We start from the raw sequence: 27,658 nt of genomic DNA on the forward strand, positions 1-27,658 counted from the left end.
TTTGTTAATGGCAATGACACAATAGGACCAAAATATAAATATGAAATCAATTATTCCGCGATTACAGATTATAAAATGAATGTACTGCATTCACAATCATCTTCACCAAAAAGAATCTAAGGAACACCAATACTTTTAAATATTTTCTAGACTTTTATTCTCTATCACTGATCAGCATGGGCTAGTAGAAACTTTCCCTTATTTTAGAAAACAATTGGGTGGACCTTGATGTGTTGGAAATAAAATAAACATTAAACGCAATATGATTAGGACATATTTGAAGCAAATAGAAAACATTTTAGTTTAAGTAGAAACGTTTTCAAAACTTAGCATTACTTTTTATTTTTGTATAGCAATCAAAAATGGGTAAGCCTGGTTAAAAAACACGGTATACTTTTGGGCATTTGTAAAGTTAACATCTATCAAGATTTTTGTCGTTTTATTGAATCGTTCGCTCTTATTATATTGCAGCATATCACGTCTTAGACTAATCGGAATCCTATGTTTATTTAATGTTCTTGTAGATCCAGGGCAGCAGCGAAGTTACACGAGTATAGACGCCAGGATATTGACCCTTTCCGCAGCCAATGCCCCAGGAAACTATTCCCACCTGAGTGTAGCGTCCGCCATCGTTGATTATCATGGGTCCACCAGAGTCGCCCTGCAGATAAGATCAGTGTGAATATCCAAATGGGCAAGATGGTTTAAGATAGTCCACTTACACTGCACGAATCCTTGGCCGCCTGGCCAGCGCAGATCATCGATTCAATGATGCCACCGGGCGCTGCTCTTCCGTATTTCCTGGCACACTCAGAATTTGCCCAGATGGGAATGTCAACCTTCTGCAGAATCGAGGGCTGAGGCCCGTTCTCCCGGAGACTTCCCCATCCGGCCACCGTGGCCACCTGACCACTGTACGAGCGGGATTGCTGCGAGGGCGAGGTGGGCAGGCAAATCGGTTGAATCTCCCGGCTGAAGGGCACAGGTTCACTAAGCGTGAGTACGGCTACATCGTTGTGCTAGGCATGGGAAAGTGAATTTATAATTTATATACCAATTAAATAGACTAGCTCCTTAGCAAAAAAATCTAACATTATCACTACAAAGAAGGCACCGAAAAAAATTGATATTTATTGAATTCTTTATAGATAAATGGAAGTGCAACGAAAACAATTTTAACTGCACGCATACATTTGTTTGCTCTTTAAATAAGCAATTTAAACAAAATTTGGAGTTTTAAAATATGTGTTATAAATATCTTGTAATAATTTATATTAAAAAGTTAAAACAAATTTTGAAAGTTTTAAAATATCTATTCTAAATATACCTTAATAATTTGTACTTTTAAAGTCTTATAATTTGTATTAATAACTAGAAAACCTTTGAAACAAAAACTAAAAAGGTACCTACGAAAAATTATGTAATTTCTGTACATATTTGTGAGTTTACATACAATTTTATTTTGTGTTCAAATTACACTTGTATGCTAAAATTTACAAAAAAAATTAAGTTAAGAACGTTAAAGCATGTCTTAAAAGCACTTTAATAGTTTTTAGCTTTAAATTGCAATTCTAAAAACTCCTTTTAATCCTTATTTAATATTGACATTGGTTGGGTCTGTTTCTAATACTTAGGTGCACTTACCAAGGTGCTAAATTCGAAGCCCTTGTGGCGCACAAGGCGCTTGATCCTGCGAGACACATGTTGCACCTCAAAGTCGGTGCCGATGTTGTAGTCACCCAGATGAGCTGTCAACGCGGCCACGTCCCAGGAGGTCATCCTGAAGTTATAAAACATTTTAAAATAATTTTCAACGTAATTAAACGTAATCCTTCTTACCTTGCCACACAATGAGCTGCGGTCAGGATGTGGCTGTTGGTGATGAGACTGCCGCCGCAGAACTGCTTGCCCGACTTGAAGAGCACCGCTATCCAGGGAAACTCGTGTGGACTGGCATTGATACCGCCCACAATCCTCTCCTGATCGGGTGTCACCGGGTTCTTATTGCCGCACTGCAGCGGGAGTCCTTCCGGACTTGAGCCACTTGCAGGACGTCTCGTCGTGGTGGTGGTGGTGGTTGTGGCAGGATAACTGGGATAACTGGGTCGCCTGGTGGTGGTGGGTCTGGTGGGACTAGTGGGTCTTGGAGTGGTGCGTTTGGTGCTCGGAACTCCGCCGGTGGTGGGATGCGTGGGATAATGATGGTTCGGCGGATGGGTGGGAAGCGGTGGTGGCCAGCCACCCGTTGTGGGTGGATGAGTGGGCAGAGCTGGTGGCCACTGGGCCACTCCACCCGCAAAGGAACCGAAAGGCCATTGATAAGGATAGATTGTACTGGCTGGCTGGGTGGGAATAGGCTGCGCCACCGGTTGCCCCGCGGGTTCGGGTTCGGCTTCAGCTTCGGGTTGTGAATCCCCTTCAGGAGCATTGCCCTCAATTGTGTTGCCATCCTGGAAATCTGGCATATCCTCTACACTGTTAGCATTATCAATGGGGTCCTCGGGTCGAGGAGCATCCACTGGCTGTTCAGCATCCACTTCTCCTTCGGGCATAACATCCATCCTGTCCTCCTCGTCAGCTGCCATAGAAGGCTTCTCCGTAGTCGTGGTCGTGGTCGTCGTCGTTCCAGGCAGTGGAAATACTCCAAAACTGTTGGTCTCGATGTCTGTGCAACAGATGCCATTGTTAACTCTGCCCAGCAGATCGAAGAAGTTGCACATGTTGCCATTTAGGCCAAGTCCATTTGTCTGTGGCCACTGTCGCAGGGTGAATATGGCTATCTGGCGGGCTGCCCGGTAATACTGGCGGCATCCATCGATGCGGACACAAACACCCGGTTGGCCACGAGATGTAAGGCACTTGGATCCCTCGCCGGGTCCCCAGCCACCAGGAACACCCGAGCCACCAAGTCCTCCCTGCCACAAGAAAACACTCGGATCAAAGAAAAACTGACGACGCTGGCGACTCAGATTTGGTGATGAGGAATCTGTAAAATAAGAATAAGCTATTAACATTGTACATTTAAAGCTTGCAGAAAAGTTTGTAAATATTAATAAATACCCTTAATTTTACCCCCTAAATGTAATTTATATTTTTAATTTTGATGGTCCCTAAAAGTAAACTTTTCTTTAAATCCACTTTCACTTTTATTTAAGTATATTTTAGTTGATTCTATTGCAATCACCTTTTTAATATACCCTCCTCATCTCATTTTGGTTTATTTATTGATCCATAAAATATTCATGGAGTAAAGCCAATAATATCTTTATGTACTCGAAATATTTTTGCCACTTGGGGAATCGATGATCATTTCTAATGGCTCTCGAGATCAGAGTTCGTTGAACCCTGAAAAGATTTGAGCTACATACGCAATATCTTAACCAAAACTATGGTACTTTACAACCCATTTTTTGGCCAATCTGTTGCGCTATTGACAAAGCACCCAAAAAAAAGAAGATAAAAAAATACAAGTGGAGAAAAGACCAAGCCAATATTTGCTTAACATTCGTTCACGTTTTGAGTTTCGGGTCCACGCTCCTCCGCTCCGCCAGACGAGAGTGATTACTCAATATTTTGACATATTTCGCTGCTCAGAATATTGACAATAAACTTAAGCTCTTTCCACACGGAATGACAATTGCTGTGCCATTTCAGAGATGCTGGACTTGCCCCCCACTGCGGCAACTTTCTACTGTCAATTGTCATATATTTGTCATGTCCATTGGCAGCTTCTTAAAATTGGTCTAGGCCTTTGTTTAGGTCGCCGACTTTATTTGGTTTTTTTTCCACATTTGTCGTATGTCGAGTGTTGTTGCTATTTAGCATGAATTTGCCATATTTTTAATTTATTACGCATGTTTTGGCCCACATATATAGTTCGAGTGGCTCGGCAGCGCATAAAATTTGACTAAATAAGCCATTTGCGCCGTTTATCTCGGGGTTTTGTTCTTAACGAGCTATTTGCTTTTGTGTCGATTAATTTTAACGATCTTCTTGACAGCCCGAAACTTTAATGCCTTCGATGAGGTGTAAGTTTTATTGATTCTAAATCGAGCATAAAAGCAATTTTTCAGTGGAAGATGGGGCAGGGAAGTCTTTCATTTCTGCACGTGGCTTTTGCTTTACTGACACAACTCGTAATGAAGAATACGTTCAGGGCGTGCTATGAATCGGTAATGAATGAGCATATTACTTTGTACAATTTTTCATTTACAAAGTAACTTTTACACCCACCGAAAAATGTTAATCCTCAAGTCGTGACTCACTCACCAGGAATTGTTGTCTGAATCTTATGTTTGTGTGGATCCCCAAAGAAAGTCATCGGAATATTACTCATTTGCCCCAAATAATGTCTTAAAATTGGGCTTTTATGTTTATTTCTTATTGGACATAACATTGATTCTCTTTAAATTGTTATGACAAGCTGTCACCCAAAAATCAGCGCAACGAATTCGGTTTGATTGATTTAAGATCCTGCTTGGAATTCGACACACTTAACGTGACTTAAAAAGTTAAGAGTGTAAGCCGATTTTTTAAAAAATTGTTTTTTGAATACATACATATATTGTACCTTTAACAATAGTTGATATAATTAAGCAAACATTTTGAAATAATCAAATTGTGATATGGGACTATGTAAATAAGTTTAAAATCCTTTAAAAAATGTTTAATTAAGCTAATAGTTCTATGTTATATATATATGTTTATATTGTATTGCTATTCATCCATATCAAGATTTTTAATTTTCCTAGAAGTTCTTATAACTCGAATGGTCCTCGAAACCCACCCAACTCAAGATGCAACTCGTTTTCTCTGCTAAACATAAACACTTGATACTGAAGTCTTGCAAAAAGTTTATCGAGAATCAGGGGCAAGTTACAAGTTCAAGGTCTGCAAGACCGTTACAGCTTGACTGCTACTGAAAACCTGAATTTTAACGCAGGATCGCAGAGAACTCGATATCTCGAGCTGGAGGTCTACTTAATGGTGGCTCTTAAATTTTATATCACCAACAGTCATATAAACAATATTTATCGCGATTCTTATGGCAAACGTTGTTAACAGTGATCGAGCAAAGTGGACAACATGCAAATAAAAATTAATTTTAATGAATATGGCTTGTTAAAGCGGAGAAAGGTGTCGATTTATGGTCTTATATATGCTATACGTTTACGGCACAATCTGCGGGGCATCCCAAATTAATAGGATCATGGCGTCGCCCCGAAAAGACATCACCACAGATCACGCCCCTCCATCAAAAGTGCTGTCTAATTGTCTAATTGTTGGCCATAAATAAGCGAGAATAGATTGGCGGGGACATTGACAGGCGACAGAACACGATCGAAAAGCGATGAAGTTGATCTGAAAGTTCACGCCTACATGAGATCTCGTTTTTTTGCACTAGAAAGTTTGGCTTAAAAGGGCGGGCCTAGCGACAAGCCATCGAGTCTATAAGGTAAACAATGTTGAGAACACTCACTCGTAGAATCAAAGTTTCGCATTTTCCCTCCTAGCTTTAAACGATTTATAGATTTCTGAAGGTCAAACAAGTAATGCCTGGTGCGTGCCGCGCATAAATTCTACGGTCGAATCAGAAAAATGTTATTTCGAAGTCGTTGAACTTAAATCTATATTAGTGACGTATATTGAAGAAGAGCTATTGATACTTTTATTTTAATTAATAAAAAAGGAATATTAGTTTAAGTGTAGCTTTTGTCTAAGTCTTTTTTCATAAATATATGGGTTTGTTATTATATGAAACTTTATCGGGATATTTTAAAAAGATATACAACTATAAACGTCTTTATAAATTTAACATCGGATTAAATGAGCCTAATATTATTTTTAGGAAGAATGCAATCATGTCCTATGTAAAATTATCCTAGTATGTGTAATCCTATGTATTAAATGTTTTTTAATAATTTTTTTTTCGTTAATAATACAAATAAGAATATATATTCTTTCGGGGGCCCTAGTTCTTTTGATTCTTTGACTTAAAAGTTTGTGCCCTAAGTCTTTTGAATTAACTGGAAAAAACTATTTCTTTGCCCAGTACTGGTGGTTATTATTTCCTGAATCCAATTATTTGACTTACCCACCACCGCTCCGCCGAAGTTTTCCTCCGCGGTGGCATTGGCTTTGGACAATCCTGCCTCGGGTGCCGCATTTATTTCACCATTTTCCCACACAGGAGCTGGAGCAGCTGCCCCTCCCGAAACGGATGGGAGATCTACGCCCGAGATCATTTTAAAATGCAGCAAATGCACACAAAGTAATAAAACTGGCAGAAATGCAAACATTTTGATATTTTTTGCTTTCGCTGCGGTTATAACTTCCCAATTTGTTTTCGTTTTTGATCGGGGCAGACCATATATAAATTGGCTGCTATACAGTATACAGTATCCACCACCGCGAATCGCGACTCAGAACGTATATCTCTTCGAATGCCAGGCACGTTGCCCCGATGGCATTCACCTGACCACGACTACGATCGCGAAGACGAAGTTCTCGGATTTGGACTTGGACTTGCTCTGGGGATACTCGGTGCTCAATACTCGATTCCCGGTTAAGTGGTATCTTGCGTTAGACGGACAGGACCGTCTTCTTGGCTGGGAGGTCCGATCGCTTCTGAGACAACAGTGGTTCTGGGGTTTGGTTAACAGCTCCGTTGCCAAACGACGACGGCGACAGCGACGCCGGCAGAAGTGCTGAATGTTCGGCCGGAGCAGCCGAAATGTCAATTATGAACGCGTTTCTTTCGCTGGAACACTTTTGGCCAACTTATTGGGCCGCCTTCAAATGCACACGCGACGTTGGCCGCTAAACCAAACTAGTTGCTGGAACGCCTCCGTTTCCATTGCCCACCAGGCTTTTCAACCCGATCCCGATTCCGATCCCGAATCCGATCCGGAACACGCACCAATGTAGACTGAACAGGGCGGGCTACTCACAGCAGCCGCCGGGAAGTTGCGCGACTGCATACTCATAAAAGAAAAATCCAGCTGCGGTTGCATCTTCTTTGCCTCAGTTGGCCGCTACCATGCACTCAGAAAAAAAAAGATTTAATTTTTTTAAATATATTTTAAATTACTCATTGAAAGTAACTGATATTAAAGTACTCGGGATGAAGCTTCATTTAATAGGAATAATAAATTAAATTTTAAAATGGCTTTATTATTACCCATAGAGTAAGACTTAGTAATATCTCTTTATTGGCATAGAATATTTTAAATTTTTAAAAATGTTTGATTAAAAAAAGTACCAAAGAAACATTCATACTCGTATTTTAAGTTCAAAAATCTATCCAACATAATCCTAAATAAATGTTCTTAATTAAAACATCTTACTTACCATTATATTTTTTTCACTGCCTGACCAGATTGAATTTCCATTTAAATTCCATGGCGTACATTGCATTTGGCTCTTTATTTTTTACTCGGCTAGTTTAAGTAGACCCGTTTAAATTCATCGGCAGATAAAAGTGTTTTTTGTAAATAATATGCAAAACTTACGAGCACTAAACTGGGAACAAGGAGCACACCTCTTGACTCAGGATTCAATTAAAATCAACATTAATCCGGTCTCTGTTTTAATCGCATTATCAACGCTGAGATCAGGCGGCGCCTTGGGTGTTAGAAAAATCACAAATTAAGGCAATTGTTTCTCGAGAATCGGCCAGATCATTTCAATAAAAGCTCTCGACCCCAGTCCCACATGATGATCGATGGAATATTAAGTGTCATGGCCTGGACCTTTGCGGGATAATTTGATTTCAATATTTTGCCAACTAACTGTCTGTAATTGGGAGCCTTGGGGCGCATTCGCCCCTTTGATTGATCGACAAGTGGGAGTGTTGAATATTGTTTTTGAAAAGCGCTTCAATGGGATTGGAATCGGTCGAGTGTGCAGTTCTCAGCATCTTCGAGCTCATTCAGTTTGAGAGTCAATTGAATGTTCTGACAAGGGAATTTCACCCACTCAATGTTCAATGAACGACTTGAAAGCAGGAACCATTGAAATATTTATAAATAGGACAATTAGCTGGTTTTCTTTCTTTTTGACTACTTTTCGTATCCATTAATGCTTACTTCAATTTTATATTTTATTCGTTGACTGGTTATGATACCATTTTGTATACACATTTTAAATTATGTGGTTCTACCTTAATGATACATCTAAGAAATTTAAAAATGTTGTCCTTAAAAAAATTGTATTTGCGCAGGCTATACGACATAACCCATATTTAGGATCGTATTTATCGAACTAATAATCTCAGAAAGAAGATCCTTAAAATGTGTATTTTAAGGAAACATTTTTGCCGCACATATACAAGGGTCAGCTCCTTCAATTCGGCATGTCAGCACAAAAGATGCAATTTCCATTTTCCGTGAATATGGAATTATGGCCGATCTCTCCATGATCATGGAGACGTGTAGACATCGATTTGTGCCTCATAAGTCTGAGTTTCGACTGGGATTGGCCAGTATAATACACGAATTTTACTTTTTAAAATTTACCTTGATTTAAAAACGCGATGATCTGAAAAGAAGCATACTTTTGGGATCACAAATATATATGCGGTCTTTATCAAGAAATAAAACCTTTAAAAGCTTTTGTGAGAATAATAAATTAAATAAGAACCGTGAAAGTAAAGCTAAACTATGCATACATTTTTGAAAATACCATTTATTTTGAATTTTTCACACAGCTTTTCATTTTGTTCCGAAAGTATGACATAAATAAATACAAATTGGTTATGTTTAAAATCATTTCAAATGATTGCCAAATCGTTTGTGCGTAGAAAATTATTTGGAAACAGCGCTTAAGTTAAAATTGTAATTGTAGACATTAGGCTAAAACTAACTAGGAGCTAAGTGTTCCTTGAGAATAGGTTTAGTGCATCATTGAACCAGGAATTTCTCGATGGGAACCTTGGCGAAGAACTCGTTGATGTGGGCGATCAGAATGGGAGCCCATTGTTCGCGGGTGGCGGGAATGCCGACTCGTGTGATTTCCGGCAGGTTCTCATTGACCAGATTCAGAATCATGGCATCTGGGGAGGAATAAAATCAATCAGAAATGAAGGATAACTTAAGGGAAGTGATTGGCCTACTCAGGTTGCGATCGGAGAAAATGCCATTGGCCACCACCTTGGCATCGCCGATATTGACATTGGCATTCAGGCGATGTAAGCTGAGACGCTGCTGACCACTGGGCAGCTGTTCGATGTGGCCATCGGTCAGAATGGTGGCCTTGATGTTGTCTGGGGAATGTAAAAGTACTTATTACAAGTTCCACATTTTATTTCTCACTTGACCGACACTCACCTATGGTGATGTTGAAGGGTCCCTTGGGCACCAGTCGCAGTCCTCCGAACTTCACGTCCGCCTTGAAGTGTCCTCCAGCCTTCAGTTGTGGCAGTTCAACGCCCAGCTTGATTACAAAGCCATTCTCCGTGAAATTGGCAGCCACCGTGTTGACCTGCAAATGACTGATGCCATAGATCTCCATGTTCTTGATGAGGAGTCCTCCCTGGATGCCGTCGTTGGTGTACCGGAAGATGCCCCTCTTGTAGAAGTACGGATCAATGGAGTCCATATTGTACTCCGGCACTCCCTGGTTCCTCAACCTGCCGGCAAATGTCTGAATCAAGCCGCGTATGCATTCGTTGAGATCCGACGAACTGAGACTACAGGGTGTCACCTCATTCGAGCCACTGGTCAAGACAACCGGCGATGGGGCAACTGAAAGGCGAAAGTGAAGCGAGATTAGTTCACAAGTCGGTTAAGTCATGGTTAGCCTCAGTTGTTAAGTTCGTCGAGGCATGGCGTCTGACCAAGGGGAGATTATAACTATTATATTTATTTCTTTTTTCACTATTTGTGCCAGCCAACCAGGCATGACGAAGTTCACGTGTCCCTGTCGCCACGTGTCTTCTGTCAAATGCAATTGAGGTTTGTGTCAGGGTGACACTGGGTGACTAGGTCTTAAAAATTATCAAGGAAATTCATTTTTAGAATAACAAATATTTCACCCTGACTTTTGATCGGAACAAGTTTGCCTTTTAGAATAATCAAGATTATACCCATCAATTAAGGCCTTATGATAATAACTTAATTTTTAACTAACTGCCTGGATTTATTTTAAAAAGTCATGGCAACTTGGTGAAAAAAGTTCTACAGTCTCTAAGCAATTTAGTATTTTATATATCTAACCATGTTTTTAAGAATCATGCAAGTGTCATAAGGCCTTAATTGATGGCCATCATCTTAGCTTTAACTTTTCCTATAAAATAGTAATATAATAAAAAGATAAGCCATAAGATCAGTACTGTACCATTAAAGCCTTGAAACGTATAAGCAAAATTCCTGTGTATAGCAATATTTTTCCTCCAAAAAGGTCTAAAGAACATTTACAGCTTAAAAGCAATTAAAAAGTTTTAACTAGTTTACCTCATCTTTATTGAAGCAATGGAAGTCCATTTAGTCAAAATAAAGTCTAACTTGAAATGATATTCAGTCACGCCACTAATTGCTTATATCTTCTCCTTCTAATGACAAGCGGAAAACAATTATTTTAATGTTCCTTGGCAAGGCAGTTCAGTGTTTAAAAGATATGAAAATGAATTTAAAGCTTGTAATTGGCTCTTGAAGAATGAGACAAACTTTGTTCAACTTAAAGGCGAATTACGCACGTGAACAGCCTTATTTAGTAATTTGGCTTGAGTGCCCCGAAATTTGTTTCCCACTGTTTTATTTTACACATTTTCCCTTTTGTTTCGCCCGACAAGTTCAATGTCAAAGGTGAGCCGAACCACGAGCTGCTATTATGGACCTCATCATGCCATAATAACCAGCACTCGAAATGCCAAAACTAAGAGGTGACAGAAAAGGGTTGGGCCGCAGCCAAGTTCGTTGCCTAAGTCCTTTGTTTGCCCAAGCAAATGTCAATAAGTTTGTGCCCGCCATGTTTTTAGTACTCGCCGATGCTGTTTGACGGTTTTCTTTGCGCAATTAGAGACAGGTTACAATTGCAGCTTTCAATTTTGGCACAAGCCCAGCAGCGCCGCTTACGCATTGATGTAGGTCAGTTTTTCAGTCAGCTTTTCGCTTTATGTCAGCCCGATGGTCTTTTGATAGTCTTGGTATATAGCGACGGCAGCCGGTTTCGGATCCGATTTAAGCCTCGTTGTTGCTTTTGTTTACGCTGAACTCTTTTCGCAAGAGCGCAAACAACACACAGACAGACAGCACACACACTGGCCAACACCTCGTGGTTGATTAAATTAATGTAATTGGCAATATTTCACAGTGATTTTTCGAGCCTGCATTATCTCGTGTTTATTCTGCATTTATAACTCGAACACCCGAACTTGCGTCACAATTTCTATTTACCCACAGATTTGCGTCTCCACACAGCTTGATAACTTTTACCCAAAAAAGGGGGAAAAACATGTGTAAGTATGTCAAGTTCAAGTGGCACAGGCGATGACTTGCTTGACGCTTTATTTTACATATTCCACTTGCCATTTCAAAAGCGTTAAAAACCAAATAAATAAACAGATTTAACTGCAAATACACTTGCTAATTTCTATTGCAATTTCGTTTTCTTTGGCTATTAGCAAATCTCATTAAAAAAGTACTCTTTTACTATAGCAGTTTCTACGTATTTTTCCCAATTTCGTCCGTTTTTGAAGGTTACAGGCCTATAAAAGTGGTGTTAAGTGTATGCACAATTCACGTAAAAGGTTTTTTCAAGAAACCAACAATGAGTAATCTGAATATATTGGCATGGACGGCACACCGGACAAGGTCTGTGCTGAATTTAAACTAAGAAATCAAATTGTCGGTGAAGCGTAGAGAGCAAATGAAGAACTTTTTATGTGTCTTAAATTCGAAAACAGGAAGTTGGCTTGTGCCCAAAAAAAGTAAAAACGTAAATAGAGTTTCAAGTTGAAAAAACACTGAAATATATGATTCGTTGCATTGTAAAACGTTGAAAACCTTTTTCTGTCGAGAACAGCAAGTTTAATTCAAATAAATATATAAAAGGTTTAGATTATGTTCTATACTACATTTAGTGTTTATGAATATTATGTTTTTTTTTGTTGCAAAGAATAGTTTATCAATTTAGCGAAAGAAAATGTTGCTTAAATTGTTATGGTAATAATCGATCTTAGACAATGTAATATTTTGTTTTTTTAAATGTAGCATTATTAAAATAAATCAGTCTTTTGAAAGATTTGCTAAATTATAGACTTATAAAACAAATCATGCTGTTTTGATTGAATAGCAAACGCTGCACAATTTTCGCTTACTTTAGCCTGCGCCCAAGCAATCAAAAGACTTAGACAACGAACTTATTGAGTTAAGCCGCATTAATTGCGGGTATATACTTTTGAGGGCGTGGGCTGGGAGTGACATTTAGTTTGAATATCAAGTTCTTGTCTTGATTGCATAAGACAGTTTACCTGCGGCGCCGAAATCGATTGATCCGGCTGGCAAAGCCAAATCGCTGTCGGAAAAGCTTGGAGATCCCGCCGCGAACTCCGCGCTCGGATTGGAATTTGGATTTGGATTGGGATCGCTGCTGAAAACACTGGGTGCGGAGGTTGGCAGGGTGGCCGCATAGCCACTTCCGAGTGCCAAGGCGGCCAAAATGGTTAGCGAGATGCAAAGCAATTGCATTTTCGGGCTGGCTTTTTCTCTGCACAATGGGCCGATGCAAACTCGTTTCAATTGATTACTGGACTCTTTCTATTTTGACTATTTTCGTGTGACTTGATTTAACACACGAATACAGTCCAGGCGGCAATTTGGTTGTCTCCGTTTTTCCTTTTTTTTTTATTTGCGTAATTTTTTCAAACCGGCTTCACTTTTATTTCTTCACGAACGCTTTTTACAGTTGATTTTTTCGATTTTGGTTGGCTTTTCGGTTTTCTCGGTTAACTGCAATTGTTGCTGCAATTGCTGCACACACGGACACAGGGATGCACACAAACTCAGCCAGCTAATTGCCAAACTTATCCGCAAAAAAGGGGCAAACGATTTTTGAGTTGACGGCGCGTTGCTTGCAAATCTTGAAATGAGCGCTGCATAAAACTCACGTTTATTTATAGTTTCCAAGCTGCCCGATTTTCGTGCTCGTTCAAAAGTTTTTCCATGCGGCTGCCGAAGCCAGAGTTAAACACCAACAACATATAGCTAAAGACCCCAACGAAATCGGTCGTTTCGAAGGCTTTGGGCCGTCACATCACGAAGCCAAAGCCGAACTCGAAAGCTCATCTCACCTAAAAAATAAGCTTATTGAGCAGAACCACTGTACCGCAGTTTGAGAGCCACAAGTTTCGGCATATTGGATTTTTAAAAAATAATTTTAATTTAACCAATTTCATTTTAAGAGTCCTGGCCTTTAATATGTTACTCTTCCTTTGGATACTTTTTAAAGAATTGTTAAGTACCTCGCACTAAAGAGCTCCTAAAAATTCCCTTTTTGACAATTTTTTTTTATTTAAAAAAATGTTAGTTACAAGAAAACAAATCACTTACACTTATTTCACTAAATTTTAGTTATTAAATAATATTTTGTCCATTTTATAAATTTTATACATTTTTTTCGGTTGATCCCTTATGATATAGTTTGCATTTACTGTATGGAAATTCCTAGCCAAGTAATATATATGCATCCGTCGGCTGATTGTTCCCACAAATCTGTCAAAATCAGCTAACAATGAGGAAACTGACAAGACGTTTTTCCATTCCACAGAGCCCAATCCCTTTTTTTAGTCAAAGTGCAAGGCACGTATTCAGTTTGAGAGGCACTGTGGCAGTGAGGCCCTCCGGGGTGTTCATGTAAAATGTGGGTCAGTTATAAATCTTTGCAGCTCTTTATGCCACATAAAATTATTCATGAACCTGTGACTTTGTGGGTGTGAAAATCGATGTTCAAGGTAGTCTGGTACGTGACATCTACCAAATTTTAGCCGATCAAGTACGAGGCTTTAGAGCAACAAATTAATACCAGAATTCTGCAAAGTGGAACTGTGTTGCGGAAGCGATCTAATGCACAAATTCTGTAACGAATAAATATAATTAAATAGTTAAAAGTACCCACTTAATATGACAGGGGTGTCTTCGGACAGACGACAGTCGCGTGTTTCTTTTTGTATATTGTTTCAACCGCGTATACAGATTTGCATGCCCATCACGAAACAATCCAGTCACCACAGACATCAAGAATATATAATAGACTGCAATATAATAAGCTGATTTATGGCCCATTAAGCGCCGACTACGGTATACGGTTTGGGCCTAAGTCCAAGTACAATTTCATCACTTTTATGATAACCTAATCGTGATGTTACATTTCGAGGGTTATCCAATCCAGTACAATTAAAAATTCAGTTTACAATGTATTCCTTATGGCCCGGCCACCGAAGTCGCTAGGCACTACAAAAAATTATTTTAGACTCATTAGAGTGTTCCTCTCCACGGAAATCTTTAGTAAAAGGCGAAAGATTTATTCGACAATTGAAGAGAAACCAGAGTAACTTAAAACAGGAAGTTTTCTACCATAGCTCCCAAAACAGGCTTGAACATGTTGGGAATCATAAACACTTTCTTGGGATTATACCATCCCTAAAGTATGTTTACCTGAGACTTGACTACCTGAAATGAAAGAAACGCCAACCCTTAAGATAGGCTATATAAATTATGCAACTTTCTCAATTTCACATTTCTAATTCCCAACTGGTTCTGGCCGTCTGCTCATGGATACCCTGTTCAATTTCTTTTTCTAGTTATCGCTTCTCGGCCTTATGGCTAAGATCAAAGTGTAGTATCTGTTCTTATCAGCTTAACATCTGATAGTTCCTCCATTGGAGGACAACAAATGTTAAACTGATTTTTGGAATCAGACGGAGTGCTAGGGGCTTGCTCCACCTCTGTCGCGGGTTGGCCCGGTATTGCAGTACCGCCGGGATTTCGGCCCAACTGAATAATAAATTTTCCCACATATGTAGTTCAAGTTCAGAGATAGTCGCTGGATTGTTGCTTAATTTCACCGCAATTGCTCTTCCACAATCCACGGCGTTAAGGTCAAATGTCGGGTGCGCACTTAACCTATTAACGCTATCATCATTAGGTCGCCACCCAATGGTCATAGCTTACACAACAAAACTTAAAAAAAGTGTTACATTGGCGCTTAACTAGGGCATGAAAAATTCAATAAAACTGGAATTTAATTATAGGTAACTTATTAAAAGGGCATTCCAAATGGCGTCTAGAATAAATGCTTATTTGCTCAATAAAATATTATCATTTAATAGCAGTTAATGGAACAATTTATTATCTATTAAACAATCATCACAAGTTTAATTCAACAACTAATTGAGCTACTCCTTGAGAAACTGGTCGATGGGAACCAGTTCCAAAGCCTCGTTGAACATTCGCAACATAAGGGGTTGCCAAAACTGTCGGGTCTCGGGCAGCATTATTCCGTAGATATCGCGCCAGTACTGATTAGCAACATTCAAAGCTATTTCATCTGTAATGAAAAACATTCAAATGCTTGGATTAGTTGATCGATTAAGTACACCAGTTTACAAAAAAAAATTGATGAAATACGCACTTCAGGAAACCTTTGTTTTCCGGTAAGATACATCTCCCTGATTAGGAAAAGGGCATTTAAAATTTTTTCTATGGTACCAATTTTTTTTAAAGTGTAAAAAACGTTTTTCGCACTTTTTTATTTTCTAACTCGAGTTGTGATAAACCGAATTCGGTCATTAAAGACTCATTTTACAGGTAATGGAATGCCCTTTAACTTTCTTATATACATCATTGAGTTCCATTCATTAGTTTAGAAGCTACACTTCGTCAAAATTGAAAAAGTTGGAAAAAATGCCAGAACGCTGGCATAAATTGCTTCTTTAAAAATACACGCCTAAAAACCGAAATAAGTTTTATGTTGTTTTCTTAAAGGCTGAACTTTAACGGAGAATATAAGCCATTGATCACGACAATCCGTTGGTAAATCAATTTTTTACAGATTTTTAAACGTATATACCCAAGTTCAGTGTTCGGGAGCAGCGGCCGTTAAACATTATTTTAAATTTTCAGTGTTGAGGAACGTAAGATTTTGGTGCAAGTAGTTATGCATAACGTCAGTTTCTTTGCTATTAGTGCTTGGCAAGCTAAAAAGTATGCGATTGCAGTTACAAGGAAATCATTTTCATATATTTTTAGCAAGGAAATAGCAAGGAAACTGACGTTATGCACTACAACTTGCACCAAATTCTTACGTTCCCCAACACTGAAAATTTAAAATAATGTTTAACGGCCGCTGCTCCCGAACACTGAACTTGGGTATATACGTTTAAAAATCTGTAAAAAATCGATTTACCAACGGATTGTCGTGATCAATGGCTTATATTCTCCGTTAAAGTTCAGCCTTTAAGAAAACAACATAAAACTTATTTCGGTTTTTAGGCGTGTATTTTTAAAGAAGCAATTAATGCCAGCGTTCTTGCATTTTTTCCAACTTTTTCAATTTTGACGAAGTGTAGCTTCTAAACTAATGAATGGAACTCAATGATGTATATAAGAAAGTTAAAGGGCATTCCATTACCTGTAAAATGAGTCTTTAATGACCGAATTCGGTTTATCACAACTCGAGTTAGAAAATAAAAAAGTTCGAAAAACGTTTTTTACACTTTAAAAAAAATTGGTACCATAGAAAAAATTTTAAATGCCCTTTTCTTAATCAGGGAGATGTATCTTACCGGAAAACAAAGGTTTCCTGAAGTGCGTATTTCATCAATTTTTTTTTGTAAACTGGTGGTATAAGCATTGTAAAACGTTTTACAACTTGTTTGCCTTTAGAATAATTGATTCAATATAATGCCAATTTAGTCTATTGCATGGCTTACAAATGTCAACTAAATAAACCGATTGCAAGTTTTTACCTGTGTGTTTTCTCAAAATGCTTCTCAAGAAAGTTATCCTCTAGATAAATTCCAGAGTTTGAAATGTTATATACACTTAAATAAAGTTGAGCACAAATAAAATTAAAATGTAGTAAATATTTTTGAATATTATTTTGAGGTTTTATAAGTATGGTTCAAAATTTAAACGTCAAAAATAATTTCTTTTCTTAAAAAAATATTGTTTTTCTTGAAATAGTAAAAAAAAACGACCTACAAAAAATAGTAGATATTTTTAAACATACTCTAAACCTAAAAACTCACCCAGTTCTGGATCTGCAAATATTCCGTTGGCCTTGATGACCAAATCCCTAATCTTTGGCTTCGAATCAATATTTTTGAGGCGGAAATACCGGTGACCATCCTTCTCGTAGATCTCACCATCGGTGACCGTTGTGGCCTCCACATCCACTGCAAGCGGAATGATAAGTAACCACCCAGAGAGGCGAATTAATATACTCACATAGCGTTACATTAAAATCCCCCTTGGGCTTCAATTGCAGCTGATTCACCACCATGTCGGCCTTATAGCTACCCACAATATTCATTTTGGGCATTTTGGTGACCAGGCGCAGTTTCACCTTGTCCCCATTGAGTTTGACGGACACTTCTTTGGCCCGATTGGAGGCGAATCCGTAGATCTTGGCATTGCGAACGGTAATCCGACCGTTGACATTGCCACTGGAGTACTGGAAGCTAGTTCGGTTGAGATGCAAGGGTTCGTAGGGTTCGATCCTCAGCTCGGGATTGCCGTCCTTGAGACGGGGCGTTAGCGTATTGAATATCTCCTTGACACAATCCCCCAGCTGGTCCTCGTCGGTCGAGCATTTTGGCAGATCTTCAAAGTTGTTAAATGTTATTTAAAAAACAATCTTGAAAATTGTTTAAGATATATACCTGAAAAGTAATTTTTATCCGTGGGGGCTGAGTTGACTCCAATGGCCAGCAGGCACAGCAATCCAACAATGTAATGCATTCTGAGTTCTGTACTACACTACGAAACTATATCCTTTTTTGGGGCTCGAGCTCGACTATAAACCAACTGCTAGAACGTTAAACAACAACTGAACCTCCCAGACTCCGAGTCGAACTATTTTATTCTCAAAATTAGCACACCGATGCACATTGCAAGTCAGAGACTAGTTTAGTACATTTTACTTGTAAATCAGTAAAACATTAGCCGACGAGCAGCTAGACTTTGACTGAACGCAAAACCGGCTCCGTCTGCCTGATTTATAATGTCGTATTATTAAATGGAAAAATACATTGGAGGTATAATAGTAAATGGCAACGATGATTTGCCATAAATTCTTTTTTAATAATTACCCAGTACGTATACTAATAATGGGCTTCTTATTTTGGCTATTTGGCGATTCGAACAATCGTAGAAGGGCTGCCAAATCGAGCCTAAAGATAATTCCTCATTAAGTGAGTCATTTTATTAGTTAGTAGTTAGTTATACTATGAACCTTGCAGTCTATTCAAAGCAGAAAGTTAAATAAGCCCTAGAGGTTGAGGGGGCTTTAAGTTACTTATAGTTCGTTTTATGATTACGCTCTACAGTAAGTACAATATAATGACCAGCTATATTTTATTGAATAATTACTTTATGGATGTCCGCTGGAGCCCTAGTTCGATTCCTAACAATCAATAAAATGTTTAACGAGAGATCAAAGTTTTTCTATACTTTTACTAATTAATCTAAAGTATTACACACTATATGACTATAATCACTCTGTATTTTAAACTGCATCTTAAAATATTCTAGACGTTAAAACTTCACTCCATCACATGAAAATTGGTAAGACTAACTGCAACCATTAGTTATATAATATAATTTAAGTCAAAGAATTATTTGCTCAAAAATTATACAAATCCCAAAAAACTGACAGCAATAATAAGATGACGACATATAATCATATATTTCTTTAATCTAGTAGTTTAATAATCACGCTCTAACAAATATTTAAGTATTTTAATTTTTATTTCGGTAAAAACTATGTTAACACCTTGAGTAGAAAAGATGGAACCGGAGGGTATAAATAATATAACAGTTATAAAGTCAGGAATCTCAATTCTTGGTAACAAGCATATCGAATGGTAACGCAGCGAAGAAGTCATTTGTGGACTTCAAGATCAGGGGCTGCCAGGCGGCCAAAGTCTCTGGTAGCATGGCCTGATAAAGTTGGCGCCAGTACTGATTGATAAAGTCCAGGATGACGTCGTCTAAACGGAAATAATGTTATTAATGCGAGTAATAATTATGGTTTATTAGCCGACACTTACTAAGAACCGGATCGGGAACTAGTCCATTGGCGTAGAATTTCAGGTCACCCACCTTGGGCTCAGTCTCCAGTTTAGTCAGACGCAGATAGGTGTGACCATCACGCTCATATAGCTCGCCAATGGGTCTCGCCCTCATCGTGACATCAGCTGGGGGTAAAAAAGCAATAATAATTATTAAAACGAATTAAGAACTTATTATATGACATTCTCTATTCAGCCGAAATGTTTTAAAATGGAGAAATAATATTTCCCATTCCTTAAAGTATTTATAGCTATATATATTGGGTATCAAATCTCATCTTGCCATGTTCATCTGCTTTAAGCTTTATTACATATGGATCTATGGATAAATTATACAGTAATTCGCATAAATATTAAACTATCACCTTTTCTTCCTTTTTAAAGAAATATTTGGACGCAAATAAATTAATATTTTTCCTTAAAAACTTTTGAAATCAGATAGTTAATTGCTAATAGTTACCATAGTCTATTTGAAATTGTGTAACCACTTTTGATCGCTATTTAATTGTTTATTTAAATGAGCCCAGAAACTAATTAATAAATAATTATGTCGAGCAACAAAAACGTGTCGTGACTCGCAGAAGGGTTGAAGATATATAAAAGGCATTTAGAAGATGTGGGTTCCTCTAAGATACTTACTCATGGTTACGTTAAAGGTGCCCTTTGGGTTCAGCTTGAGGTCGTTGAGTTTTATGTCCGCCTTGTAGGAGCCCTCGACGAACATTTGAGGGACATGCGAGAGGATCTCCATGCGCACGCGACCTTCCTTCAGCCGGAAGTTGACCTTATCGACGATTCCCTCGCTGAGCCCATAGACGACCACGTTCTTCATGGAGATGCGTCCCTGGAGGAGTCCCGAGTTGTAGCTGTAGGAACTCTTGCCCATCTCGAAGGGATCGAGTGGCGGGATGTTCAGTTCGCTGATGCCGTACTTCATGCGTGGCGTTATCTGCTGAAGGCCCTGTTTGATGCACTCGCTGATGTTGATGTCTTCCTCCCGGCAGGTCGGTATATCTCCAGCTGCCGAATGTCAAACAAATTTAATTAGTGCTTACCAACCTTGACATATTTGGTTCAGCATAAACGTTAGTCATATCGCGTACGATCGATGTGCCTATGCTCAGAACGTGACATTTTTCTAGCTAGAAAATGAGAATTTTCAGTTTCGCTGCTCACATAATTGTCAACGTCATGCGCAATTTATTTGTTGATTAGATTTGATTTTGTCAGTGAATTAAGCAAAAATTCCTGTATATAATTAAAAGAGTTTTGTACTGTCGTCTCAAGATCGTTTCGGTTTGAATACGCCGACAATTAAAACTTTTCTCATTGGTCTACCTTGGGAGAAGGCCATCAGCGGAAGTGACAAATCCGGACAAAAGACTGAAGCAGCAAACTTGTGTTTTATTTTTATATTCCCCCCATTAAAATGTTATATTTATATCTAAAACAGCATATGACTCGGCCAGAAAAGAACGTATAAAAATAACATGTACAATTGTTGTTCAGACAATAAGGTAATTTAAATGGCTTTGTATTGCCACAAGTTTTTATTTTTGGCCAAAATTGTCTGAAGACAGTACTTATCAGCATGACAATCCACGTTTAACGTTTGTCATGGTCTAAATTGTCTGACCACGTTCGAATCAGTTTGCAAAACAAAATGATATTTAAGATGGATATAATCTTATTTAATTTATATCAAATAGCTTAAGATGAAAATATTCACATTATAAGTAAATTTAGTTTCTTATTCATTTGCATTGTATTTCTAAAAAAGGTATAGGTCTTGTTCAATTAAAATTGTTTAATTGAAAAAGTCGAATCCCCAAATGGAGCCTAATATTATTCTGCTGTCAAGTGATGAATATTAATACCGATTTTTTGTATTCTATTTACATATTTCATTTTTGGGTATGGGTATTACTTACAGATTTCTTTCAGGTATGGGTTTTATTAACCATTAAACAATCACTAATAAGGTGTGTCATTTCATTTTCAAGTTAACCCAAAAGCAGATTTTTCTTTATAACACATTGCACTTTTTTAAACGTTGTGCAATGCTATTGTTTTAATGAAATCTGGGCTTGAACTTTTGACTGTCAGATAGTTAAATTGCTTTGTTATAAAATTCACACAAAGTGGCGTGCTTCACATGATTATTGCTATCACGAAGTCAATTTAGTATATCTGAAATTTTCTATTTAGCTGATAATATCACAAATTAAACGACTACATCCCAAGATACTAACAGTACTAACTACTAAAGTGTCAAATTATGAATTTGTATTTATAAAATTATTCAAATTTACGTTTTTAAAAGTTTTTGCATTTTTTTACCTTAGATATATTTTGAATCAATCAATGTATATTTTGTTAACATAATAAATGTTTATTATTTGTGTTGATCCACTAGAATGTCATTAGGACATGTTTCTGGCACAAGAATAAGTTTTTCTTAACATTATCTCATTTAAGGACACTCACGTATTTCTCGAACCGGCTTAAACTCCACTGGAGGCAACTCAATTTCTGTTGCCAAGCATAAGCCAGAAATTAAAATTATAACAAGAGCACACAAGATTCTAGCCATTTTTATAATACTTTTTTAATTTATTGTAATATTTTATTGACTTTTTGGTTAGGTGAAATTTTTAACGAGCTGGCAGTTAGTGGAATCTGCCCGATGCAAATGCGAATCAACGTCTGAGAGCTACGATGGGCGCCGGGCTTTTATTTATGGGAAGAAAACAAAACAAATCCAATCAAATCGAAATTGCAAAGCCAAACGCAAAATAAAAAGAGGCACTCAAACACAGATGCTCGGCATTAGCAAATAATAGGGATTTGGGGGCGGAGCGGAGGGCGGAAAACAAAAATAGCTTGGAACTAATGACGACGACGCCGCCGTCGCAGTTGTAGAAAACAAAGCAAATGCAAAAGTCAATAGACAGTAGTGAAATACAAACGACATTATTAAATTCCCGGGTAGAGTCGTGAAGTGGAAGCCACCCAGCCATCCGATTTGACTTATCGCGACCCCAGTGCGACCCGACTTACCCATCATGAAACAATACGCCTGCAACTACCGGCAGCTGTCCCAAGCGATCCATACGATCCGAGCCGCTTTTGATGTTTAATCGTCTTGGGGACGGTGATTTGCTGATGACTCGGTAGTGTGTCTAGATCTTGGTCCCGATTCCCACCCAACCGGCTAATTAAAACAGGCCACTCTATTATCTGACTCTGACACTTAAGCTTATGGCCATTTGGGATACAACTTGTAGTAGAATATAATTAATCATTTCTAAACTGAGCTAGGTACTTACAGTCTTTTCGCACGTTTATTTAGAAAATCGCTATAAAATGGGCCAAAGGCGATTCGCCTGTGGATTTAAATAAACGTTCTAAAAAACCCTTTTCCCATTTCCAAACTGAAAGATTGCGCAGCGTTTAGGGTAGGTTGCCCTAAATGTAAAGGTTTTTTTCTAAAATCAAGACCGAATTTTCTTTTTTTAAGGCGAATTGCCCTAAAAAGAAAGTTTAAAGCTATCAGATGAGGACAATTTTTATAAAAACAAAACGTGTTTGGGCAAGGTTTAATAAAGGATGAATTGCCCAATCGCTTTCTATTTTCTAGGATCTTACTGAACTGTTTTCAGATTATTTAATTCAATTTGTTTTTGAAATATATGAGAGAGAGAGGCATATCTGTGCGGCACCGCTTAAACTGAAAAATCATCGTGTATAACTGATTTAGATAATAAATATGAGGCTAAAAATAAGATCAACAAAAGAGGCAAGTTGCATTAAAATCACCTTAAATATTAAATATTTAAACAAAACTCTCAAAAAGTTTTTGTTGTGACCTGCCTTGAGTTTTTTTGCGAATTTTTCGTGAGTTTACGAAATTTGTCTCATTTTATTGCGAATTTTTTAGGCGTTTTTTTAATATGCATAAAAGGAACCCATTTGAATTCAGAAACTTTATAAGAAGAATCCTATTCTATAATATTAAATTCTTCTACTATTTCTTTTGTTATTTAACTTATTTTCGGTGTATATATACCGTACAGTCATTTCAATCATCTTTAATATAGTATACACAAAACTGTTGGCTTTTCTCCGATCACTTTATATACACACCCCCAACTAATTAATGGAAATATAAATCAAACATTAGAAGTCAACCGGGGACGTGTTAAAAGCTACATATAAGTTTATAATGCTAATTCTGGGTTTTTGCGCCTTACAACAATATTTGATGAGCTTGATTAGTGGATATTTAGTCACGTGTGCTTAAGTAAGTAGGATTAAGAGGTAGAAATGAGTCATATGTATTGGATGTTTAGAAACTGGTTAGTACACAATAAAATATGATCATAACAGACTATTATATAGTGGCAAACTAGATTAACAAATTAAGATCTTTAAGTCATAGCTAAACATTAATTTGGCTATGAAACCCAATTTAATATGTTTAAGGGACAGTTTACAAATCAAGATTATTTTACAATATATGTCTTAGTCTATTTATCACTATACCTGGCACAAGACAGATAAATGGGGCTTATCAGAAGACGTAGACTGCCCAAAAGATGGTAACCTTTTGCAACCCAAAATAGAAGTCATCTTATCAACATCTTAAGCACTAAACTGCAAACCCAAAAATGGCACTCTCGGTTCCAGGAATCGATATCTTAAAAAAGGAACCAGCTGGAGAACAAAAGATCAGTGCCACACACACCTTATCAATAGCAGAGAACAAAAGGAGTTGGACAAATGAGGCCGCAAAATACTTTAGGAAAGAGCCCAATTGAACAAGAGCAACCGAAAAACAAACCTATGACTTTTGACAAAGGCGGCGACATTGAAAAATACTAAAGATAATAGTTTTCAAAGAGGAACAAACACAAATTGAATGAACCAGACAATCGATGGGCGCGCATTTCGCCACCTACTGCCCCGGGGGATTTGGATTGTATTGTATCTGGAATTTCGAAGATCCGAACTGGACGCACGCAAGAATAAACATGACTGACAGATAGGGATGCCCGACGGGTGGGCTTATAAGTAGGTAAGGGTAAGAGTTGGATGGGGTGGCGTGTACGCGTGCGCAGGCAAATCAAGCGGTTTTATGATCTTGTTTTCGTTTTGCAAAAAGGAAATTCGGCGTCGATTTGTGTAAACAAAGTTATAAAATTTGTGGGGGGACTATGAGAAGAGCAAGATAAGGCTTTCTCCATATAAACTAGTGAAGCCGACCACAGGACAGCAGTCATTCTAGAGACTTCGAGACGAGCACATATCATCTTATCATACTCATAACATGGATAGCCATCAGATCTATCGCCACAAAAAATTCGATGTTGGTCGAAAAGTTGAGGAACTCGAGTTGCTCCTCAAGGAAGAGCTAATCTCCCGAAGCGGCACACCCTGCACCAGTCGGAGTGCTTCCGATGAAGCCGATCAGTCCATCAGCCTGGGATTCAGTGAGGATACTGAATATCCCCCACTGCCAAAGCGCCGTCGTTTGGGTTCCTCATCCTCCAGCGTTTCCTACCACTCACCCAGTCCGATCATAACCGAGGCCATCCAAGACATCTTCAAGTACCACGTCAACATGGTGCGCAAGTTTCCCAAGAAGGAGCGCACGCCTAAGGATCAGGAGCGCCGGAACAAGAACACCATTGCCTGCCGGATGAGTCGGCGAAAGAAGAAGTTCGATGACCTGCAGATCGAACAGCAGTACAAGGAGTGCTCCTCCGAACACCTCAAGATCGCCGAGCAGAGCCTGCGAGCCAGGGTCTATCTGAATCACCTGAAGCAGCTGGTCAAGCAGGAGGATCACCACCCGCTGCCATCTCCAAGGAGAATCCCGGAAGATAGTCCCAAGAGAAACTTTACCATCGACTACCTGATTGGTGGCATTAAGCAGGAGAACGTTTAGTCACACCCATCCTCCTGTTGAGATTGTATTATATAATTAAGCATTACGTTGTTAAGTTTCTTCAAGAATCTTAAAACTAAATTATTTTTAAGATCCCTTTAAGGATAAGCAGGTACTATTTAAAAAATAAAGTTAAATGTGTACTTAAAAGAAAAACATTGGCGTTTGATATTTCCTCAAAAACGTTTGGTAATATTAACCAAACCTCCGTGACAAAAAAATGCAACGTCATAGGTCAATAGCTTAACGACTTCCATGAATCATAGCTAAAGTTATAAAGCCGAGAAGAGCTCAATTGAGGTTCACGGTTCATCACATTTTGTTATGCTTTTACGTGATCATGTGAAATTTTATTTAAGCCTACCTTCCAAGTTTTCCTCTTTTAAACATTTATGTGGACTATCGTAAACTATTTAAAATTATTTTAATACGCTTGAATCTTTAATATTGACAGGGCTTGATTTGTGATATTACTTATTACCAGAGCAAGTATAATTCATGAAATAATTTCTTAACCAGTTGTCTAGAGCCGTCATTTTTTTTATGTCAAAAATCAATTACTGGAATCCGAATATTACATAAATGATTTAACGTATTATACAACCTCTTTTTATAACATTCTCCCAAAATTATGTGTAACATATAGAAATGAAAAACTTCATAAAATATGGTAAAGGTACTGGCATCAAGACCATATTATATTTACATATCATCTGGATCAACCGCTAGTTGGCCATATCGACCCGTAGCATAGATCTTATGCTCGTCCAGCATAGCGAAAAAGAATGGATGTGAAGCGTAGAAGTGGTTCCGTGTCTCACCATTATGTATCACTCGTGTTCCTGCTGAAATGAAAGTAAATGAGTTATGTATTTACTTATAATTCTTTAATCCAATGATTACCCATACTTTTATTTCTCCGAACATTAATGCCGTGCTCGTTTAGTGTGAAGTAGGTCAAATGTGGGAATCGGCGCACCCAAAGTCGCTCTCTTTGCCCTGTTATCTGACTGAGATCGGCATTTTTGGGATTGAAAGCCTGGCGAATGCCGAGAAAGCCCAAATTGTCGGCCAGCTCCAGATTGGTGACGATCCTTATCAGAGGCAGACGAACATCGTACCGGCGGGTATCCATCTTCACCCCGAGCAAGCCTCGCAGATCCACAAATTCCAGTTCCTTTTCGAGCTGTCGTAATCCGTTGATAAGATCCGGCAAGAGGACCATGAACTGGACTCGACTATCCTTCAGTGGGAGCAGCAGCATGGTGGCCCTCAGACCATGGAGATGGGCCACCTGACGCCTCTTTGCCAGGCTGTAGAGTGTGTCCACATAGGTTCGTCGTCGCTCGTCCACATTGAACTCCCTCATCCGCCGGTTCTCGATGTGGAAATCTGCATCCGCCCACACGGCCTTAAAAGAGGCTGCTGTCACAATGAACACCTCAGGCTGTAGACGCAGCCTATAGGGTATGTCATCCGAAGAAAGGGAGTCCGACAGCTCCTTACTGATAGCCGTTAACTTATCCAAGAGTCTTTCCATCGTGCCATTGTCAAAAGAGGGCACCAGATCCACGTCCATGTCGCGAATCTCCTCCTCATATTCCGGCCTTATCTCCAGTTGAGGTGGTACATAGGCGCCTATGTAGCTGGACTCGTTGAACTTATCCGAGAACGGTTTCAGGTTCCGGGGATCTGTATAGGCTAATTGATTGGGATCCGTAGATTGGGAGGGCACAGTCATGGCCTCCCGTACCTCATCCGCCGTGGGGCCATTGGAACTGGCCAGTAGAACACCAAAGGCTGTGCGCACTGGGTCATGGGCGATCATCAGACCTTCAGGCGGATCATTATTGGTCACCCCGTCCACAATCGCCCTATGGAGCATCGTGGGATATTGACGGGGTGGCCAGCCAGCCGGGTAAAGTTCACTGGGGATTAAACCTTCGCCCTGGCCCAACCACTGGAACACCAATAAGCCGATCGAAACCGCAACTACGGGAATGTGAATGTGTGGGCTTTAAAGTTTACTTCTCCTATTCCCGTCCATCACTCACCTGTCATCGTTGCACTTAAAGTTAAACTAGCCAGACGCTTTAGCTAGATGCAGCTACATTTTAAAATCCATACTAATCGAATTGGTCACGCTAAAGGCTGTGCCTTGTAATGGAAAATTTTAATTTATTACTTCGTAAAGAAAAGAATTATAGTACTCTATTGATTTAATCCTATTAGATCGCCTAATAGCTATAGGAGAAATCAGACGTACATAAGATATGGTTTGAAAATCAGTACTGTAATTTTATAATCGGGAAATAACTTGATAAGTTATATAATTAAACGGGAATATATTTTATTTTAAAAAGTTTCTGCTCCGTTCGTTTGTATTATATTTCAAAATAACAAATTATTAATTGTCTGCG

General features: G+C 38.6%; 6 protein-coding genes and 2 non-coding genes across 11 annotated transcripts; 2 read left to right on the plus strand and 6 right to left on the minus strand.

The window, feature by feature from the left end:
* Window positions 1-473: 473 nt before the first annotated feature.
* On the minus strand, window positions 474-6,564 carry LOC119546842 (transmembrane protease serine 9). Its single transcript, XM_037853436.1, has 5 exons — window positions 6,095-6,564; window positions 1,840-2,986; window positions 1,645-1,780; window positions 723-1,019; window positions 474-661 (listed from the first exon to the last, which is right to left on the minus strand). The coding sequence occupies exons 1-5, from the start codon at window positions 6,297-6,299 to the stop codon at window positions 506-508; spliced, it is 1,941 nt and encodes a 646-aa protein (XP_037709364.1). The 5' UTR covers window positions 6,300-6,564; the 3' UTR covers window positions 474-505.
* Window positions 6,565-8,665: 2,101 nt separating this feature from the next.
* Window positions 8,666-13,086, minus strand: LOC119548231. Its single transcript, XM_037855372.1, has 4 exons — window positions 12,470-13,086; window positions 9,327-9,743; window positions 9,113-9,262; window positions 8,666-9,052 (listed from the first exon to the last, which is right to left on the minus strand). Exons 1-4 carry the CDS (start codon window positions 12,684-12,686, stop codon window positions 8,901-8,903), a joined length of 936 nt encoding a protein of 311 aa, XP_037711300.1. The 5' UTR covers window positions 12,687-13,086; the 3' UTR covers window positions 8,666-8,900.
* Window positions 13,087-14,428: 1,342 nt separating this feature from the next.
* On the minus strand, window positions 14,429-14,548 carry LOC119548907. The gene has a single exon (XR_005219349.1). It is a non-coding gene; the product is annotated as a U5 spliceosomal RNA (small nuclear RNA).
* Window positions 14,549-14,799: 251 nt separating this feature from the next.
* On the plus strand, window positions 14,800-14,995 carry LOC119548900. The gene has a single exon (XR_005219342.1). It is a non-coding gene; the product is annotated as a U2 spliceosomal RNA (small nuclear RNA).
* Window positions 14,996-15,317: 322 nt separating this feature from the next.
* On the minus strand, window positions 15,318-18,052 carry LOC119547302. The gene is made up of 4 exons (XM_037854094.1): window positions 17,879-18,052; window positions 17,445-17,819; window positions 17,246-17,392; window positions 15,318-15,543 (listed from the first exon to the last, which is right to left on the minus strand). The coding sequence occupies exons 1-4, from the start codon at window positions 17,955-17,957 to the stop codon at window positions 15,392-15,394; spliced, it is 753 nt and encodes a 250-aa protein (XP_037710022.1). The 5' UTR covers window positions 17,958-18,052; the 3' UTR covers window positions 15,318-15,391.
* Window positions 18,053-18,944: 892 nt separating this feature from the next.
* LOC119547301 lies at window positions 18,945-21,998 on the minus strand. The gene is made up of 4 exons (XM_037854093.1): window positions 21,776-21,998; window positions 19,928-20,308; window positions 19,268-19,414; window positions 18,945-19,207 (listed from the first exon to the last, which is right to left on the minus strand). The coding sequence occupies exons 1-4, from the start codon at window positions 21,879-21,881 to the stop codon at window positions 19,053-19,055; spliced, it is 789 nt and encodes a 262-aa protein (XP_037710021.1). The 5' UTR covers window positions 21,882-21,998; the 3' UTR covers window positions 18,945-19,052.
* Window positions 21,999-24,578: 2,580 nt separating this feature from the next.
* Window positions 24,579-25,238, plus strand: LOC119546169 (protein Mabiki). The gene has a single exon (XM_037852289.1). The coding sequence runs from the start codon at window positions 24,618-24,620 to the stop codon at window positions 25,236-25,238; it is 621 nt and encodes a 206-aa protein (XP_037708217.1). The 5' UTR covers window positions 24,579-24,617.
* A 524-nt stretch (window positions 25,239-25,762) lies between these two features.
* On the minus strand, window positions 25,763-27,307 carry LOC119547105 (serpin B10-like). 4 transcript variants are annotated; one of them, XM_037853811.1, is made up of 3 exons: window positions 27,293-27,307; window positions 26,148-27,230; window positions 25,763-26,080 (listed from the first exon to the last, which is right to left on the minus strand). In XM_037853811.1, the coding sequence occupies exons 1-3, from the start codon at window positions 27,297-27,299 to the stop codon at window positions 25,941-25,943; spliced, it is 1,230 nt and encodes a 409-aa protein (XP_037709739.1). In that variant the 5' UTR covers window positions 27,300-27,307; the 3' UTR covers window positions 25,763-25,940. The 4 variants fall into 4 exon arrangements, with proteins under 4 accessions (XP_037709739.1, XP_037709738.1, XP_037709737.1 ...); XM_037853810.1 differs by having other exon boundaries at window positions 25,763-26,083; XM_037853809.1 differs by having other exon boundaries at window positions 26,142-27,230.
* Between the last annotated feature and the right edge of the window lie 351 nt (window positions 27,308-27,658).

This window comes from Drosophila subpulchrella, chromosome 2L (genome assembly GCF_014743375.2).
Source record: "Drosophila subpulchrella strain 33 F10 #4 breed RU33 chromosome 2L, RU_Dsub_v1.1 Primary Assembly, whole genome shotgun sequence".
NCBI classification, from domain to species: domain Eukaryota; kingdom Metazoa; phylum Arthropoda; class Insecta; order Diptera; family Drosophilidae; genus Drosophila; species Drosophila subpulchrella.

Coding starts and splice junctions, on each gene's coding strand:
- LOC119547301 (XM_037854093.1), bottom strand. CDS start 21,881: ATGGCTAGAATCTTGTGTGCTCTTGTTATAATTTTAATTTCTGGCTTA. Junction 20,309..21,775: donor TAAGCCGGTTCGAGAAATAC/GTGAGTGTCCTT, acceptor GACATTCGGCAG/CTGGAGATATACCGACCTGC. Junction 19,208..19,267: donor AGTTCCCGATCCGGTTCTTA/GTAAGTGTCGGC, acceptor ATTTCCGTTTAG/ACGACGTCATCCTGGACTTT.
- LOC119547302 (XM_037854094.1), bottom strand. CDS start 17,957: ATGCATTACATTGTTGGATTGCTGTGCCTGCTGGCCATTGGAGTCAAC. Junction 17,820..17,878: donor GGATAAAAATTACTTTTCAG/GTATATATCTTA, acceptor ACAACTTTGAAG/ATCTGCCAAAATGCTCGACC. Junction 15,544..17,245: donor ATTTGCAGATCCAGAACTGG/GTGAGTTTTTAG, acceptor TTTTCATTACAG/ATGAAATAGCTTTGAATGTT.
- LOC119546842 (XM_037853436.1), bottom strand. CDS start 6,299: ATGTTTGCATTTCTGCCAGTTTTATTACTTTGTGTGCATTTGCTGCAT. Junction 2,987..6,094: donor CTTCGGCGGAGCGGTGGTGG/GTAAGTCAAATA, acceptor CTTATTTTACAG/ATTCCTCATCACCAAATCTG. Junction 662..722: donor CGGCCAAGGATTCGTGCAGT/GTAAGTGGACTA, acceptor TCTTATCTGCAG/GGCGACTCTGGTGGACCCAT.
- LOC119547105 (XM_037853808.1), bottom strand. Junction 26,084..26,141: donor TCGGAGAAATAAAAGTATGG/GTAATCATTGGA, acceptor CTTTCATTTCAG/CAGGAACACGAGTGATACAT.
- LOC119546169 (XM_037852289.1), top strand. CDS start 24,618: ATGGATAGCCATCAGATCTATCGCCACAAAAAATTCGATGTTGGTCGA.
- LOC119548231 (XM_037855372.1), bottom strand. CDS start 12,686: ATGCAATTGCTTTGCATCTCGCTAACCATTTTGGCCGCCTTGGCACTC. Junction 9,744..12,469: donor AATCGATTTCGGCGCCGCAG/GTAAACTGTCTT, acceptor TTCGCCTTTCAG/TTGCCCCATCGCCGGTTGTC. Junction 9,263..9,326: donor ACCCTTCAACATCACCATAG/GTGAGTGTCGGT, acceptor TACATTCCCCAG/ACAACATCAAGGCCACCATT.